The 17,903-nt window shown below is 39.6% G+C and overlaps 1 protein-coding gene across 2 annotated transcripts in view; it reads left to right on the top strand.

Annotated features, from left to right (window-relative positions):
* The window catches only part of SLC30A5 (solute carrier family 30 member 5), a 29,116-nt gene extending 24,667 nt beyond the window's left edge, over positions 1 to 4,449 (top strand). For both annotated transcript variants that reach the window (XM_007175989.3, XM_057540821.1), the window contains exons 14-16: positions 83 to 309; positions 2,060 to 2,188; positions 2,809 to 4,449. In XM_007175989.3, coding sequence (XP_007176051.1) covers positions 83 to 309; positions 2,060 to 2,188; positions 2,809 to 2,979 — 527 coding nt within the window. In that variant the 3' untranslated portion in view covers positions 2,980 to 4,449. The remainder of the gene's footprint in view (positions 1 to 82; positions 310 to 2,059; positions 2,189 to 2,808) is intronic.
* The last annotated feature ends 13,454 nt before the right edge of the window (positions 4,450 to 17,903 follow it).

The raw sequence follows: 17,903 nt of genomic DNA on the forward strand, positions 1-17,903 counted from the left end.
ACCTCGTAATATTTGTAGAATGAATAAAAGAACTAAATTAAATGTGCTTTAATTTTTAATATTTTATGTATCTTACTTGTAGGTGTATTTCTACATGTTTTGGCAGACACACTTGGCAGTATTGGTGTGATCGTATCCACCATTCTTATAGAGCAGTTTGGATGGTTCATTGCTGATCCCCTCTGTTCTCTTTTTATCGCTATATTAATATTTCTCAGTGTTGTCCCACTGATTAAAGATGCCTGTCAGGTTCTCCTTCTGAGACTGCCACCAGAATATGAAAAAGAACTACATATTGCCTTAGAAAAGGTACTGTGTATAATTTCTTTACTAGTCTTCTTCCTTTTAAAATAGCATTTGAAATTAAATAAGTTGACCTAATAAGAAATGAAAATGACAGTCTTGTAGAAAAATGGACTGATAATATAAACAGGCAATTCATAGAAAAACCAAACACAAAATAGAATGTATTTCAGCTTGTGGTTTGCCATATCTTATTTATTTGTTTGTTTGTTTGTTTATTTGTTTATTTATTTATTGGCTGCATTGGGTCTTCGTTGCTGTGCGCGGGCTTTCTCTAGTTGCGGTGAGTGGGGGCTACTCTTCGTTGCGGTGCGCGGGCTTTTCATTACGGTGGCTTCTCTGGTTGCAGAGCACGGGCTCTAGGCACACGGGCTTCAGTAGTTGTGGCACGTGGGCTCAGTAGTTGTGGCACATAGACTTAGTTGCTCCACAGCATGTAGGATCTTCCCAGACCAGGGCTTGAACCTCTGTCCCCTGCATTGGCAGGCGTATTCTTAACCACTGCGCCATCAGGGAAGTCCCTGACATATCATATTAAATAATTAGGATCTGCTGATGAACAGTTGGCATCTTGAATACTTAAGGTATAGCATCTTAACCCACTGGTTTCATAAATAAAATTAGTAAAGTTTTCTCACTTTCTCATAATTGGCGACTAATACATCCTACTAAAAAAGAAAGTTTTTTATTTCAAAAATAATACATATCCATTACAGAAAGCTTCAAAGTAGAAAAAAATAAAAAAATAATAATCACATAATTTCACCACTTGGAAAGAAACACTTTTTTTTTTAAATTTATCTATTTATTTATTTATTGTTTTGTTTGTTTGTTTGGCTGCATTGGGTCTTATTTGCTGCGCACGGGCTTTCTCTAGTTGTGGTGAGCAGGGGCTACTCCTCATTGCGGTGCGTGGGCTTCTCATTGCGGTGGCTTCTCTTGTTGTGGAGCACGGGCTCTAGGCATGTGGGCCTCAGTAGTTGTGGCATGTGGGCTCAGTAGTTGTGGCTCACAGGCTCTAGAGTGCAGGCTCAGTAGTTGTGGCGCACAGGCCCAGTTGCTCCGTGGCATGTGGCATCTTCCTGGACCAGGGCTTGAACCCATGTCCCCTGCATTGGCAGGCGGATTCCTAACCACTGCCCCACCAGGGAAGCCCAGAAACACTTTCAAGAGTCATTTTTCTGTATGAAAATATTTTTAAAATAAAAATGGCCAAAAAAATGTTTTGTACTGCTTTGTAAATTTTTCCCCACTTAATTATGTCATGTTGATAAATATTCTAATACATTTTTAATGACAGGGTAGTGTTACATTGTGTGGATAGTCTATAATTTATTTAACTAGCCCTCCATTGTTGAACATGAAGGATATCTTTTTCATGTGTTATCTCAAATATAACAATACTGGAATGTTTGTATCAATATAAAGGAAACAACATGGTTTATTGAACATATCCAATGTTTAGACTAGGCAAAGTACATCTTATATCGGTGAAAATGGGTGTAAAGGCACCTGTGTAACCCTGTTCACTTCCTATTCCAAACTTCCTTCCCTGGTATCACTGCCAGGTCAAAATATTTTAGACACCTTTACTTGAAGTTAGTTGTCCCTCCCATTCCTTTCTCATTTCTGGGGTCTGCTTATTACTTTTTTTTTTTAATCAGCTTAATAATGGTTTCTGGACTAAAAAGACTGCTTTATGTTCAGTAAATTAGCCTTCAAATCCATTTATATCACCTCTCCTTTTATTTGACAGCTACAGAAAATTGAAGGATTAATATCATACCGAGACCCACATTTTTGGCGTCATTCTGCCAGTATTGTGGCAGGAACAATTCATATACAGGTGACATCTGATGTGCTGGAACAAAGAATAGTACAGCAGGTAATAATCTTAAGTTTTTAAAATAATTTCAGTTGAGGTAATTGCACACATTGTAAGTTATACAGCTCAGTAGTCATTTAATTGTTTAAAAATATCATTCTTACAGCTGTCCAAGGATAAGTTATTTTTTTACATCTAGATTTGTTTTATATCCAAAAATGGTAAAAAATAAAGTCAAGTTTTAGTATGTGGAGGACAAGCTTAAGTTAATGTAAAAAAAAAAATTCATTTGTAATCCACCTTGGTTCCCAATAGATGGTCAAGAAATAAGTTATTATAAATATAGTCCTAAGTTAATAATAATAATAATAATAATAAAGTTGGCAGGTATGTGTCATGGTTGGAGATAAGGATCAAAACAGTTCCTGTATCCCTATTCTAGACCTACCGAATTAGAAACAGTAGCTTTTTCCTTTTCTACTTTGAATGTCAGGTCAGTGATTTACTGGCCTTCTAAAAGATCCTATGTAATATTTGACCAGCTAAATAATAAACATTACTTTAAGGACTTATCATTGACTATCTGTGGCTATTTAAAAAAATGTGATATCTATTATTTAATCCAAGTGCACTAAATGCATTAATCTAAATGCTTTTAAATGTATGGATTTTTATAACAGGTTACAGGAATACTTAAAGATGCTGGAGTAAACAATTTAACAATTCAAGTGGAAAAAGAAGCATACTTTCAACATATGTCTGGCCTAAGTACTGGATTTCATGATGTTCTGGCTATGACAAAACAAATGGAGTCCATGAAATACTACAAAGATGGTACTTACATCATGTGAGATAACTTGGGAATTACCCCTGGGGTATGAACAATGAAGATGAAATGACCGGGTATTTATAATATCGCCAGAAGGAAGAAAATTGCACATAATTGTACAGAAAAATTTTGTGGTATTTGAAAAAAATTTTAAAGCTCCCTACAGCTGGATCAAGGAATCTTTCTTAAAGGAAATTTAAATACAGAATGAAGCGTTAATTATACAAGTAAAATAATTGTTTAAGTTATGTGTAAAACAGGAAACTTAAAATTTAAGTGAACATGATGTATCATATCATCTTCAAAAGTGAACATATAATGATGGATTCTAGTGAAGACCAAAATAACTTCTGTGTGTTTACTTTCTGTAAGAAAGCATCTCCATTGTAAATAATGTATTTACATGTTTATTACAAAGACCCAAATGAAAAATTTTTAGTCAATTTTTTGCATAGCCCTAGGATAAAATAGGAATAAAAGTTCTATATTTATGGATTTTCTGTATATAAAACTGGTTTCTAATTATAACTTAAATCCATTAAGTAAAACCTGTATTGCCACTTTAAACTAAATTATTTGGGAGAAACTTCAACCACTGATATGAGGCAGCAGTGAGAATAGTGAAGGATAACATGACAGTTTTTGATGTATTACAAAAGCCAACCACTCTGTAAAATAAATTTTTTTACTTTTGGTAATATTTGCAAATGCATAATTACTTTATTAGGGTAAAGAACTTAGACTAAGTTGTGTTCATGTTATTCACTCTGTCTTCTTCCTCTAAAGTAGAATATTCCATTTCTTGTTATGCATCTGGCATTCCAAGTTGCTTATTAAGCTGGTATCCAAGCAGTGCTAGGCTTTTCATCTTTTCATATGTTGTGGAACAGCCAGTGGAGAGAGTCATAAATAATTGTGAACTCAGAGTTAATTTTCTGCCTATAGATGTAACTTTTTCTTTTTTTTTAATTTCTGGAACATGCAGATATAGAAGAAATATCAAAGAATTAGGTGGTTATTTTAAAGTTTAATAAGTAAATCTTGTTCATAAACCCTTGGGCACTATGAAATCACAATACTTACTCTATAACTACTTTCTATAGTAATACCTATATTTTTTCATTTCCAATTTAAACTGAATGTATAGTCTGAAAAGACTATATGATAAATAGATACATCATAATATATGCAGTTTTATGAACACCAAAGAATGTTGACCAAGAGAAACTTTTGAATACCTATTTATAAGCATCTGAGTATTTTCACTCTTATACTAGGAATTTTGATAAGTAGGATGAATTAATTTTACTATGGATACTATTTTCTTATCTATACCATAATGGCAAACATGTATTGTAAATCATATTTTTGTCTTACAAATTTTAAAATGTGAGAGGATTTAGAAATTTGTTATAAGTTATTTTGATATTCCTTGTCTTCTCTTTACACATTTTCTGGTCCAGAATCTTCAATACATATTAAAATTTTTGAGTGGTGGGAAAATAATTGCATATTGATGTTTTAATGTAATTTTTATACATTAAAAAATTTTAAGTAGATAGGTACAATAAATATTACATCATTTTTTTAATCGTCATTTCCCTTGGAAGGCATAAAAATAGCAAGAAAATTAAACTAATGTGATGGACAGCTCTCAAGATGAGAGAGAACGCAACACTGAAGGGTGAGGGAGTGCAGATGGAAAGTAGGGAAACTCCAGTATGGAGAGCACCAGGGTACTGGTTCTGGCTCATACAAACCATATGACTTTAGGCAAATCAGCCTCTCTGGGTATCTTTTTTTTCCTCATACATAAAATGAGAATACAATCTGCTCAAATTCACGGATACGGAACAACTGGAACCCACACACTGCCAGTAGGAATATGAAATGACGCAGCCAATTTGGAGAACCGTTTGGCAATTTCTTTTAACATTAAGCTTACAGCTCTCCTGTGACCCAGCAGTTCTACTCCTGGGTATTTACCCAAGAGAAATGGAAACATGTCTATAAGAAAAGTGGTACAAGAATGTACATCTTCATGAGACCCCAAAACCGGAAAGAATCCAAATGTCCATCATCAAGAGAATGGATAAGTAAGTTATGGTGTATTTACAATGGACTACTTACTCAGCAGTTTTTTAAAAATTACTGTTACAAGCAATATAAATGAATCTCAAAAACATTATAAGTGAGGGGCTTCCCTGACAGTCCAGTGGTGAACATTCTGCGCTCCCAATGCAGGGGGCACGGATTCGATCCCTGGTCGGGGAACTAAGATCCTACATGCCGCAGGGTGCGACAAAAAAAATGTGTGTGTGTGTGTGTGTGTGTGTGTGTGTGTGTGTGTGTGTGTGTATACATATAATTGAAAGAAGACAGCCACAAAAGAGGTCTACTATATGGTTCCATGTATATAAAGTACAAAAACAGAGAAGACTACTCTATAGTCATAGAGCATAGAAATTTTCAGTAGAGCATTAATTTTCAATTGCTGTCATAACAAATTACCATAAACTTAGGGCTTAACACAAACTTATTATCTTACAGTTCTGTAGGTCAGAAGTCCAGTATGGGACTCACTGGGCTAAAATCAAGTTGCCACCGGGCTGCATTTCTTTCTGGAGGCTCTCAGAATCCATTTCCTTGCTCATTCAAGTTGTTGGCTGAATTCAGTCCTAATGGTTGTGACTGAGGTCCCTGTTTCTTTGCTGGTATTCCCAGCTTCTAGAGACCACCTGCATTTTTTGGCTTATGGCCCCTTTCCTCCATCCTCAAAGCCAACAAGAGTAGGTCATGTGCTTCTTATACTTCAAATCTCTCCTGCCTCTTCTTCCACTGTAGCACCTTTCTCTGACTCACTCTTCTGTCTTCTGGACTCTTGTGGTTACATTGGGCCCACCCAGGTACCAGATAATCCCCTATCTCAAAGTCCCTTTTGCCGTGTAACATAGTCACAGGTATGTTCATAGTCACAGGTTCTGGGCATTAGGACAAGGACATCTTTCTAGGGGGTCGTTTTTTGCCTGCCACATGTTTGCCTTGCAAAGACTGGGAGTTTGTTAGGGAAAAAGAAGGGCAGGGAGATCTGTTTGGAGTGATGGAAGTGTTCTATATCTAGAGCACAGTGGTGGTTACACAGGTGTATACAATTGCCAAAATCTTAAGTATAATTTCTGCATTTTCTTTTTCAAGTGCTTTTATAATTTGCTAGTAATTATTCGAAGCTACTGTGTGGTAGGCACACAATTATCCACTTTTTTCGCCTAGTACTCTGGTGTTATCACATAATAAGTTAGCTATAACTGATCTAGTTCAATAACACAGTATAGTGGACTAGATTTTTTTCAGATACATTATTCCTCTTTGTGGCTATTTTCCACTTGAATTTAAAGGCCAAGGAGGTTTCCTCTGCAACAAAGTACAGTACATAGATCTGTCAATGTTAATATTCACATAGTTATGGAAAGCCTGTTTAAGAAAATAATACAATTCAGTAGTTTATTTATGGTTTTTTAAACATTGAATAAATCCATTCATTCTCAACAAAATTCATTGAAGTTCTTTATAGCAAGACACTGCTCTAGGAGCTAGGGATAAAATCACCGATAAAACAGTCCTGCCCTAAAGGAGCTTACTTTCAAGTGTAGGAGACAGACTAATATGTAAAAATGTCAGATAATTTTGAGCACTATGAGGAAAAAGCAATAACTTATTGAACCCTTGCTATGTACCAGGTGGGCAGTGTTCTAAGCAATCAATATGTGTAATTATTATCCCCATTTTACTGATGAGGAAACTGAGGAAGAAAAAGGCTAACTTGCCCCCAGATCATACACCCAGTAAGTGGTAAAGCCAACTGTCCAAACCAGGCACTCTGGTTTCACCCTTAACAGGGGTGCTAGAGAGTGGCCAAAAAGGATCTCTATGGGGGAAGACAACCTGATTTGAGTAAGGAAGCAAATGGTACATAGTATCTTAGACTGTATTCTATTTTTTTTTATAAATTTATTTTTTTTAATTTATTTATTTATTTTATTTTTGGCTGCGTTGGGCCTTTGTTGCTGCACGCGGGCTTTCTCTAGTTGTGGCGAGCAGGGGCTACTCTTCGTTGCGGTGCGTGGGCTTCTCACTGCGGTGGCTTCTCTTGTTGCGGAGCATGGGCACTAGGCACGTGGGCTTCAGTAGTTGTGGCACGTGGGCTCAGTAGTTGTGGCACGTGGGCTCAGTAGTTGTGGCTCGCGGGCTCTAGAGCGCAAGCTCAGTAGTTGTGGCACACGGGCTTAGTTGCTCTGCGGCAAGTGGGATCTTCCTGGACCAGGGCTCGAACCCGTGTCTCCTGCGTCGGCAGGAGGATTCTTAACCACTGAGCCACCAGGGAAGTCCCGTATTCTATTAATAGCCACCATTCTATCCTGAAAGAACATCAAATGTAAGGCATTTGAGGCAGGAGGTGGTTAGCATGATAGAAGAAAAGCGAGAAGGCCAGTGTGATAGCAGCAAAATTAGGCAGATGGTGTAGTGAGGACATGGAAAGTCTGTGAAGGGCTTTGAGTAAGGGACTGAAGAGCCTAGTGGAATCCAAGGAAGAGTTAGAAGGCTTTTGCGCAAGCCTACATGAGAGAGGATGGGGACTTGGGTAGACTAAGCAGCATGTTCATTGCCTCTTACCCATAAGCTCGCTGTTTAAGGTAAAAAAATCAGACACAAACTCTGCCTTCACTATGCTTATTACAGTAGGGAAGGTAAGATGTATGTAACTATAATTCAAGATTAGAGAGATTTGGTGCCGTAAGGGAGTGGCAAAGTTCAGAAAATGGAGAAGTTACTTTTAGTTGACGGGAAGAGGGTGAGGCTTCACAAAGGAGGTGGCATTTGATAGATCGAAGAGACCAGTGGGGTTGGAAATAGAAGGCAAGGGGATTAATTTCCTCTGGAGTAAAGTGTGTATACCCATCAGTAGTTCACAGTTTTGCACAATCATGGCTTTCGGGTATGGGTGTGGAGTTAGTAGGCCTATGATTACGAAGGTTAGGAGCAGGGCATTGAGGATATTTGAATACCAGGTTACAGGTTAACCACATGGGGCTTCCCTGGTGGCGCAGTGCTTAAGACTCCGCGCTCCCAATGGAGGGGGCCCAGGTTCCATCCCTGGTGAGGGAACTAGATCCCACATGCATGCCGCAACTAAGAGTTTGCATGCCACAACAAAGGAGCCCTGGAGCCTCAACTAAGGAGCCTGCCTGCCACACTAAGACCCGGCACAACCAAAATAAAGAGAGGGAGGGAAGGAGGGAGGGAGGGAAGGAGGGAGGGAGGGAAGGAGGGAGGGAGAGAAGGAGGAAGGAAGGAAGGAAGGGAGGGGGGAAGGAAGGAAGGGAGGGGGGAAGGAAGGAAAAGTTAACCACAGACCTGTTAGGTAATCATATGGGGGTTCATCGTCTAGCTCTGTAAAAGTCATCAGGTAAGTTACAGTGACTTATACTCTTCAAATGCCTTATTTCAAGTAGAGTTTCCTATTGTTGGTTGCCTTGATTTTCCATAGGAGCAGGATAGGAATGCCTAATATGAAAGACTGCAATTGATATAGTGGGCTGGACACTGGCTGGCCTAGGAGTCAGACTCTCCCCCATAGCTGTGGTCTAAAGGCCAGTCGCTTATTCTCTGACTTAAAATGATAGGGTTTAGATCCAGTGAATATAAGGTGACCAAGCCCTTGCAGTCCTATGCAATCAAGGCAATAGTCCTTTTTTTTTTTTTTTTTGGCCGCAACGCGTGGCCTGCGGGATCTTAGTTCTGCGCCCCCTGCAGTGAAAGTGCAGCGTCCTAATCACTGTCCCAAGGCAATAGTCCTAAATTAATCTGTGGGAACCATTTTTGTTAAAGGCAACAGATGCATTAAATGCCTAAAGTGTACGAAGCCGGGTGGATGATACAAAGAGGTCTGATATGGTCTCTGCCCTCACAAGAAGGCAATAGCTACTGAGCATATAAAAATATGTACAAGCAGGAAAGAGAGACACGCTGAGAGAAAGGTAAATGTAATATTCCTCTGAGTTCCGAGGAAGAAGAGAACTCTTTCTCTTGGAAGATTACAAAAACCTTTACAGAGGAGGGGACATACATTTTCAATAATCGGGAAAAATCAGTGCACTTCGCTATGATTTTGAAGTTTGACTTGTCCATATCTTGGCTACATGAAAAATTAAATCTGCTTAAACTCTGAACTTCAGGCTTATCAGCTAGGAGCACCAGGGAGTTCTGGGGGGGTCAGCAGCACCTTTCATCTGCTTCCACTTCTGACCCCACCAAACAGACAACTGTAAAGTACAGCTGGGCACCAACAAAAGACTATTAAACTGTGCTTTTAATTTTGCTCTGTACTGTACCCCATGTTACTCAGCCCCAGTCTTAGAATCTCAGGCTACTCAGCCTTCTAGAAAGACTACTCACTGTGCAAAGACTAATTACTCTGCAAACCAAGTAAGGACAGATACAGCAGGAGTGATTTGTGGAAGAGAATCCTTTCTTCAATTTCTAGGACCAGTATATGGCCCTCTCATCCTCCATCACTTTTTTCTTGGACCTCTTTTATTACTTGCCCTTCTTCTTCATTCCCTTTTATTTGTCTCCATCTTCTTACTATCACTTAACTCAGCAAACTGAAGGTCCTAGGAGGTCTGAAGTTAGGCTTTACAGTAGATTTCTCAAATGTGTAAGACATCTAGTTGTGAAATACTTCACCTCATGGGGCATAACTTATTCCCAGAGTAGTGTCTGTAGGAAAAAAAAAACCAAACATATTTCCCTTGCTGGACTGCTATAATTAATCACAATTGTCAACAAAAATTCAATTAACAGTCAAGAAGAAAAAAGGGAATTTTATTCGAGCTAAACTAAGGATCATAACCTGGGAGACAGACTCTCAGAAAGCTCTGAGAACTGTTCTGCAGTTAGAAGTCGAAGCCACAATCATATATATTTTCGAGACAAAAGATCATACATCAAAATGACATACTGATATTCTACATAAAGTTCACCAAAGATACATAGTCCAGGTAAGCTCCTACAAAGTGAGCAGCAAGTCACCATGACCCCCTACAGAGTTGGGAAAGAACACTGTTCTTTTTTGAAAGTACACTGCTAGGGTCAGAAGAAAGGAAGAAAATTGATCTTTACAGTTGAGCAGACACTCCTATCTTTAAGAAGTTCTAGTTAATGTGTAATGCATATGTACACTGCACATTTGGGAGGGAGGGAGGAGACCCAAACAGACAGGAAGGGAGAATTTTATGTTTAAATTTTCTTGCCCTGCCTTAAAATGTAAATTTTTTTTTTTTTTTTTTTTTTTTAATTTTATAGTTACTTTATTTATTTATTTATTTATTTTTGGCTGTGTTGGGTCTTCAGTTCGTGCGAGGGCTTTCTCTGGTTACGGCAAGTGGGGGCCACTCTTCATCGCGGTGCGGGGACCGCTCTTCATCGCGGTGCGCGGGCCTTTCACTATCGCGGCCCCTCCCGTTGCTGGGCACAGGCTCCAGACGCGCAGGCTCAGTAGCCGTGGCTCACGGGCCCAGCTGCTCCGCGGCATGTGGGATCTTCCCAGACCAGGGCTCGAACCCGTGTCCCCTGCATTAGCAGGCAGATTCTCAACCACTGCGCCACCAGGGAAGCCCTTAAAATGTAAATTTTGTTTCATCACAATAAATAGAGCCTCAGCGATAAGATGTTTTTGCATGAGGGCCAATTCAAGAAAAGTTTAAATATATACAGACAGACTTCTCTAGTGGCACAATGGTTGAGAAGCCACCTGCCATTGCAGGGGACACGGGTTCGATCCCTGGTCCGGGAAGATCCCACATGCTCCAGAGCAGCTAAGCCCGTGCACCACAACTACTGAGCCTGCGTTCTAGAGCCCGCGAGCCACAACTACTGAGCCCGTGCGCCTAGAGTCCGTGCTCCGCAACAAAGAGAAGCCACCACAATCAGAAGCCCGTGCACCACAACAGAGTAGCCCCTGCTCGCCACAACTAGAGAGAAAGCCCGTACACAGCAACAAAGACCCAATGCAGCCAAAAATAAATAAATTTTAAAAATAAATAAATATATACAGATCACATTCTAAATATAATAAAAACAATTTTTCACTACCTTCTCAAATACCAATTCCTTTTTTTTTTTTTTTTTTTTTTGGCTGCGTTGGGTCTTTGTTGCTGTGCGCGGGCTTTCTCTAGTTGCGGCGAGTGGGGGCTACTCTTCGTTGCGGTGTGCAGGCTTCTCATTGCGGTGGCTTCACTTGTTACGAAGCATGGACTCTAGGCAGGCGGGCTTCAGTAGTTGTGGCACACAGGCTCAGTAGTTGTCGCTCGCGGGCTCTAGAGCGCAGGCTCAGTAGTTGTGGTCCACAGACTTAATTGCTCTGCGGCATGTGGGATCTTCCCAGACCAAGGCTCGAACCTGTGTCCCCTGCATTGGCAGGTGGATTCTTAACCACTGTGCCACCAGGGAAGCCCTCAAATACCAATTCTTTAATACCCTTACCTCTGTAAACCAATTTTTGTGTTCTCCATGCCCACACACCCACTGTGGGGTAGGAGTAGGAGCAGAAGCATCTTGAAGCTTTAAAATCTACGTACTCTTATATGGGAAGTCCCTGGCAGTCCAGTGGTTAGGACTCCGTGCTTCCACTTCAGGGGGCACGGGTTCGGTCCCTGGTCAGGGAACTAATATCCCACGTGCCACGTGGCATGGCCAAAAAAAAAAAAGAGTATGTACTCTTATATGTGCATAGAATATTTTTGAAAGAAACCCAAGAACCTTTTAATATATTTTCCTTTGTGGAGGTGGACTAACTCTTTATTGTATAACCTCCTTGACTATTAAATATAGCATCTAAAACCTAAAACCTAAAAAAAAATAAAATTAAATAAAAAGAAACGGCAAAACTCCCCCAGTGCTATCAACAATTTAAGGGACAGTGGTAAGGGGTTAAAATATACATCAGCTCTATAAATGTATACAGTCAATGTATGCAACTGAGGAAGTTATTTTATGGTGTTCTTATGTATACTGTCATCTTTTTCAACTCCTGTTTCTATCAACATTTTAGTGTGAATGTCCCTGATTTTCAGTCAATATAATCAACCACTCTCTGTCTTTAAACTTAATTTTTTTTTCAGTTACACACGTGTATTGTTTTAAAAAGTCAAATGGTTCTTTTAAACTTATAACAAAATCAACACACCCCTGTCTCCCATTCCTGCTCTCTAAAAAGAATCATTTTCTATTCTTTTAACTGTGTGATTTGCTGTTTACAGTCATAATTCTCAATAAAGTTCTTCTATTGCTATTTTTTTGGTAGCTGTTATACAGTTTTAAACATTACCCACTAACTTCTAACAATGGAAGATGAGGGTTTAGCTCTTTTATACCATCAGCACATATGCACACTCAAACACAACCCCCCTCTCTCTCCCCACCGTTCCAATATAACTGAACCCTAATTTGGGGTTAAATCAGTATTCAGTGTTTTAATTATTTTATGACCATATGATTTACCAAAGTGCCCTAAGTACCATATTATGATTAGATTTCCAATTTTTCTTTTAACAGCTAGTTTGTTCCAGATTTAATAGTGCCTTGCTTATTTTGATTTGCGTAGTTTTTCTGTACCTATCGCTCATTAATCTCCAACTCCACCAGAAGTGTAAATCTCTTCTCAGTACATTCAAATACCTCAAGTAAGTTATCAATTTCATTTTTTTGCTTGGAGATGTCCCACTTAGAACCCACCTTCCTTATCATTCTATTCCAACGTGGCTGCTCCTCAGGCCAACTAAAAAGTGCCAGCCTAGGGTCACCTAAAGTCTTGGGAATTCCTTTTGCCTTTCTCCTGTGTTGGAACTACTGTTTTTTTGATCCCAAATCTTCCTTTTTTTTTTTTTTTTTGGCTGCACAGCACAGCATGTGGGATCTTACTTCCCCAACCAGGAATCCAGGGATCGAATCTATGCCCCTTGCAGTGGAAGCACAGAGTCCTAACCACTGGACGCTAGGGAATTCCCCTTCCTCTTTTTAAATTTCCGTCTTTGTTAGGAGAATACACACTCCAATAACTTCCTAAGGAAGGGTACATGGGAGATAATTTTAGAATTTTCAAATCTAAAAATGCCTTTATTCTACCTCATGATTGTTTCATGGTTTGGCTGGGTACAGAATTATGGATTGAAAATCATTTTTCCACAGAATCTTGTAGCTTTCAACATTGTTGTTGAAAGTCTCATTCCATTCTGATTCTGGATCCTTTGTATGCTATCTGATTTTGTTTCCTTTTAGGGTCTTCCCTTTATTCTAAATGTTATATGCCAGCACAGTGTGCCATGAGATGAGTCCTTGGTTCACTTATTGTGTAAGGCACTCAGACATGGATTTATAAAACTCATGTCCTTTAGTCCTGGGAAGTTTTCTTGTATTATTTCTTTAATAATTTTCTCTTTGCATTTTCTCTTGTCTTTTTTTCTAGAACTCTGCTATTTGTTGTATGTCAGACCTTGTGGAATAATCCTCTAAATTTCTTCTTTTCTATAGTTCATCTCTTTGTCTTTTTTGTCCTTTTTTTCTGGGAAATTTTCTTGATTTTCTTTTACAAACCTGCTATTGCATATTTAATGTTTGTTATCATATTTTTAATTTCCCAGATCTCTTTCTAAAACTTGCTTGTGGATGCTTTATTACCTTTTCTTTCTCTGATGATATAAATAACTTTTATGTTTATTTTTTAGCTTTCTTCTCCTTGAATTGTCTGTTCTTTGTTGCTTCGTGAGGGCTTTCTCTACCTGCAGTGAGCAGGGGCTAATCTTCGTTGTGGTACGCGGGCTTCTCATTGCGGTGTCTTCTCTTGTTGAGGAACATGGGCTTAGTTGCTCCGAACCATGTGGGATCTTCCCAGGCAAGGGCTCGAAACCATGTCCCCTGCATTGGCAGGCAGATTCTTAACCACTGTGCCACCACAGTGGTTATCTGTGTTAGTATCTAGGTCCACATCTCTACAAATGACCCAATTTCGTTCCTTTTTATGGCTGAGTAATATTCCACTGTATATATGTACCACATCTTCTTTATCCATTCATCTGTTAATGGGCATCTAGGTTGCTTCCATGACCTGGCTATTGTAAATAGTGTTGCAATGAACATTGGGGTGCATGTGTCTTTTTGAACTATGGTTTTCTCTGGGTATATGCCCAGTAGTGGGATTGCTGGGTCATATGGTAATTCTACTTTTAGTTTTTTAAGGAACCTCCTTACTGCTCTCCATGGTGGCTATATCAATTTACATTCCCATCAACAGTGCAAGAGGTTTCCCTTTTCTCCGCACCCTCTCCAGCATTTGTTGTTTGTAGATTTTCTGATGATGGTCATTCTGACTGATGTGAGTTGATACCACATTGTAGTTTTGATTTGCATTTCTCTAATAATTAGTGATGTTGAGCAGCTTTTCATGTGCTTCTTGGCCATCTGTATGTCTTCTTTGGAGAAATGTCTATTTAGGTCTTCTGCCCATTTTTGGATTGGGTTGTTTGTTTTTTTAATATTGAGCTGCATGAGCTGTTTATATATTTTGGAGATTAATCCTTTGTCCGTTGCTTCGTTGCAAATATTTTCTCCCATTCTGAGGGTTGTCTTTTTGTCTTCTTTATGGTTTCCTTTGCTGTGCAAAAGCTTTTAAGTTTCATTAGGTCCCATTTGTTTATTTTTGTTTTTATTTCCATTACTCTAGGAGGTGGGTCAAAAAAGATCTTGCTGTGATTTATGTCAAAGAGTGTTCTTCCTATGTTTTCCTCTAAGAGTTTTATAGTGTCCGGTCTTACATTTAGGTCTTTAATCCATTTTATTTTTGTGTATGGTGTTAGGGAGTGTTCTAATTTCATTCTTTTGCATGTAGCTGCCCAGTTTCCCCAGCACCACTTATTGAAGAGACTGTCTTTTCTCCATTGTATATCCTTGCCTCTTTTGTCATAGATTAGTTGACCATAGGTGCATGGGTTTATCTCTGTGATTTCTATCCTGTACCATTGATCTATATTTCTGTTTTTGTGCCAGTACCGTATTGTCTTGATTACTGTAGCTTTGTCCTATAGTCTGAAGTCAGCGAGTCTGATTCCTCCAGTTCCGTTTTTTTTCCCTCAAGATTGTTTTGGCGGTGAGTGTCACTTTAAACATGGACCCATCCATTTCATTGGTAACCCTTCCTAACTGTCTGTATTTTTAAGACTTTTCTCTTGGGCTGGTCCATTTCTCAGAGAGGCATGCTTTTATCTCACTTAGGAGGTTATAAGTCCAGCTGCCTGCATTTTAGGGGACTGAGTGGAAGAGGGAACTGGGTCTCACCATTGGGATGAAGAATTTCACTTCATCCCCGCTCAGCTTGCCTGGTGTCTGAAATCCAGAGTTCCATTAGTTCAGCCTCTCAGGAACATAAACCTCGAATCATCTGCCAGGACCAAGAAGATGCTGCACTCTCACTGCACTCCTAAGTGCAGGAGGAAATCAAGCAATCCTGTTTTCAGCTCTACCTACACCACCAGTTTCATAGACTCCTGGTGCCTCCAATACCCAAGACTGCTGGTGTCTACAGCATGAATCAGTTTTCTCCTTTACTTTCCATTGCCAGCTTAGATTCCAACTTTCTTGGTCTGGTATTTCCATTAATACTCTTCAATGTGTTTCCTACTTCTAAAATGGTGTCATTATTGTCTCCTCACCCATCTTTGAGAGTTTATGCATTAAAAAAAAATCCCTTTACTGCCTTCAAGAAGAAACAAAGATAAGTATGTCTATTTAATCTGCCATGTTAAACCACTACTCCCTCTGAGAAACACTGCCTTCTCTTTTCTGAGACACCACTGTTTGGTCTCCTACCTCTTTGGTGTTCTTGTCCAATTTTCCTAACTTCCTAACAGAGAGGGCCTCTCCCTCTCTGTTCAGTCTTTAAAATGGAGGGCCCTGGGGCTTGCTCCTGGGCATCTACTCTTCTTTACATTCCTTCTCTAGATGACCTCATCTGCATCAGAGTTTAAATACTATCTCAGCAAAGGAGGCTTTAGCTCCCACCCTGGCCTCAGCCTAGTAGACCTCTCCTCTTGTATATCTCTAGGCATTCCAAATGTCCTGCTACTCCCTAAAAGCTGCTCATCTATTAGTGTTCTGTTTCATTTACTCAAGTCAAAACCTGAGTCATCCTTGACCCCTTTTCTCTCACTCCAAGCATGTAAACCATTAAGACCCAGCAAGTCTACCTCCAAAATATATCCAGAATCTATCCCATTCTGTCTACCACTACTAGTACCATCAAAGCCATCATCTTTTGCCTGACCTGCTACAGTAGCTTCTTAATGGCTCCCCTGCTTCTCTTCTCCTCCTGCTTCCCCCTCTGTCTCCTCCCCACCTACGTGTATTCTCTCCACAGTGACTACAGTAATCTTTCAGAAAGATAGATTATGCCACACCTTGACTTAAAACCCTCCAAAGCCTTCCACTGTACTTATCATAGCTTGGTTTACAAGGCCTTGTGTAATTTTACCCTTTCCAATTTCTTTAATCTCATCTCTACTCTCCTCCTCCCCCCATACTCTAGCCACACCAGCTTTTCTGAACATGACAAGCTCATTCCTATTACAAAAATTAATAAACAGAAAGCTCAATTAAAATAGAATGGGGGGTCAGAAAAGGGAGCTTTCATGCCCTGTGACTTTGGCAGAGCCCAGCAAGAAAAAGAGAGACTTCCTCTTCTTACCTGGCAAGAGCTCAGCCAATAAAAAGCCACCATATTTCAAATTCTCAATTCCTCCAAAGGACTCTGTTTACTATAGCCCTCCCAACTGCTTTTTCCCCTCTCTATAAGAGTCCTCTCCTTGTGGCATGGGACTTGCATGGCTTGCCCAGGGTAAAGATCTCAAATTGCAATTCTTTGTTGATCCTGAATAAACCCATTTTTGCTGGAGAAATAACTGGAAGTCTATTTATTTTAGGTCAACACTATCATTGGGTTGTCACAGACTATTTCCTTTATCTGGAATGCTTTCCTTCTTGTCATTTAAACCTCAGCTTAAATGTCAACTTCTCAGACTGTCCCTGACCACCAAGTATAAGTCAGCTACCAAATCACTCTATTTGCATCACTTTCTTTTTATTCTCTGCCTAGCACTTAGTACTATCTGATATTTTTCCTACTTTACTTACTTATTTACTTATTTAGTCTCTGTCCTATTGGAATATATGCTTAATGAGAGCAGGGATCGCATCTGTTTTGTTCAGAGCTGTATTCCTAGCACCTAGAACATCACCTGGTATGTAGTTGGCACTACTAACCAGGCCAGGGTTGAGAACATTGAGTAGTTCAGCGAGAAGAGAAGTCAAGTTTCTAAGTGTTATAAAGAAAGGAGATGAGCCACGAAACTTGTGTTAATTACGCATCAAAAGTTAACATTCTGAATAGAAATCATAGGGGGAAAGTCATAGGGGGACTTCCCTGGTGGTCCAGTGGCTAAGACTCCATGCTCCCAATGCAGGGGGCCCAGGTTCAATCCCTGGTCAGGGAACTAAATCCCACATGCCACAACTAAGACCTGGCACAGCCAAATAAATAAATATTAAAAAAAAAGAAGAAGAAATGAGTTATAGGTATGTACATAGTTGGCAAGATTTCTCAAGCTTAGCACTACCAGAGTATTGACATTTGGGGCTGGATAATGATGTGTGTATGTGTGTGTGTGTGTGTTTAGGGGGTGTAGGGGCTGTCTTGTGAACTGTAGGATGTTTAGAAACATCTCTGGTCTCTACCCACTAGATGCCAGTAGCACCTTCCCAGTTGTGACAACCAGAAATGCCAAATGCCTCCCCACCCTTGGGACAAAATGTTCCCCAGTTGAGAACTACTATGTTAAAAGA

This window comes from Balaenoptera acutorostrata, chromosome 2 (assembly GCF_949987535.1).
Source record: "Balaenoptera acutorostrata chromosome 2, mBalAcu1.1, whole genome shotgun sequence".
NCBI lineage: Eukaryota > Metazoa > Chordata > Mammalia > Artiodactyla > Balaenopteridae > Balaenoptera > Balaenoptera acutorostrata.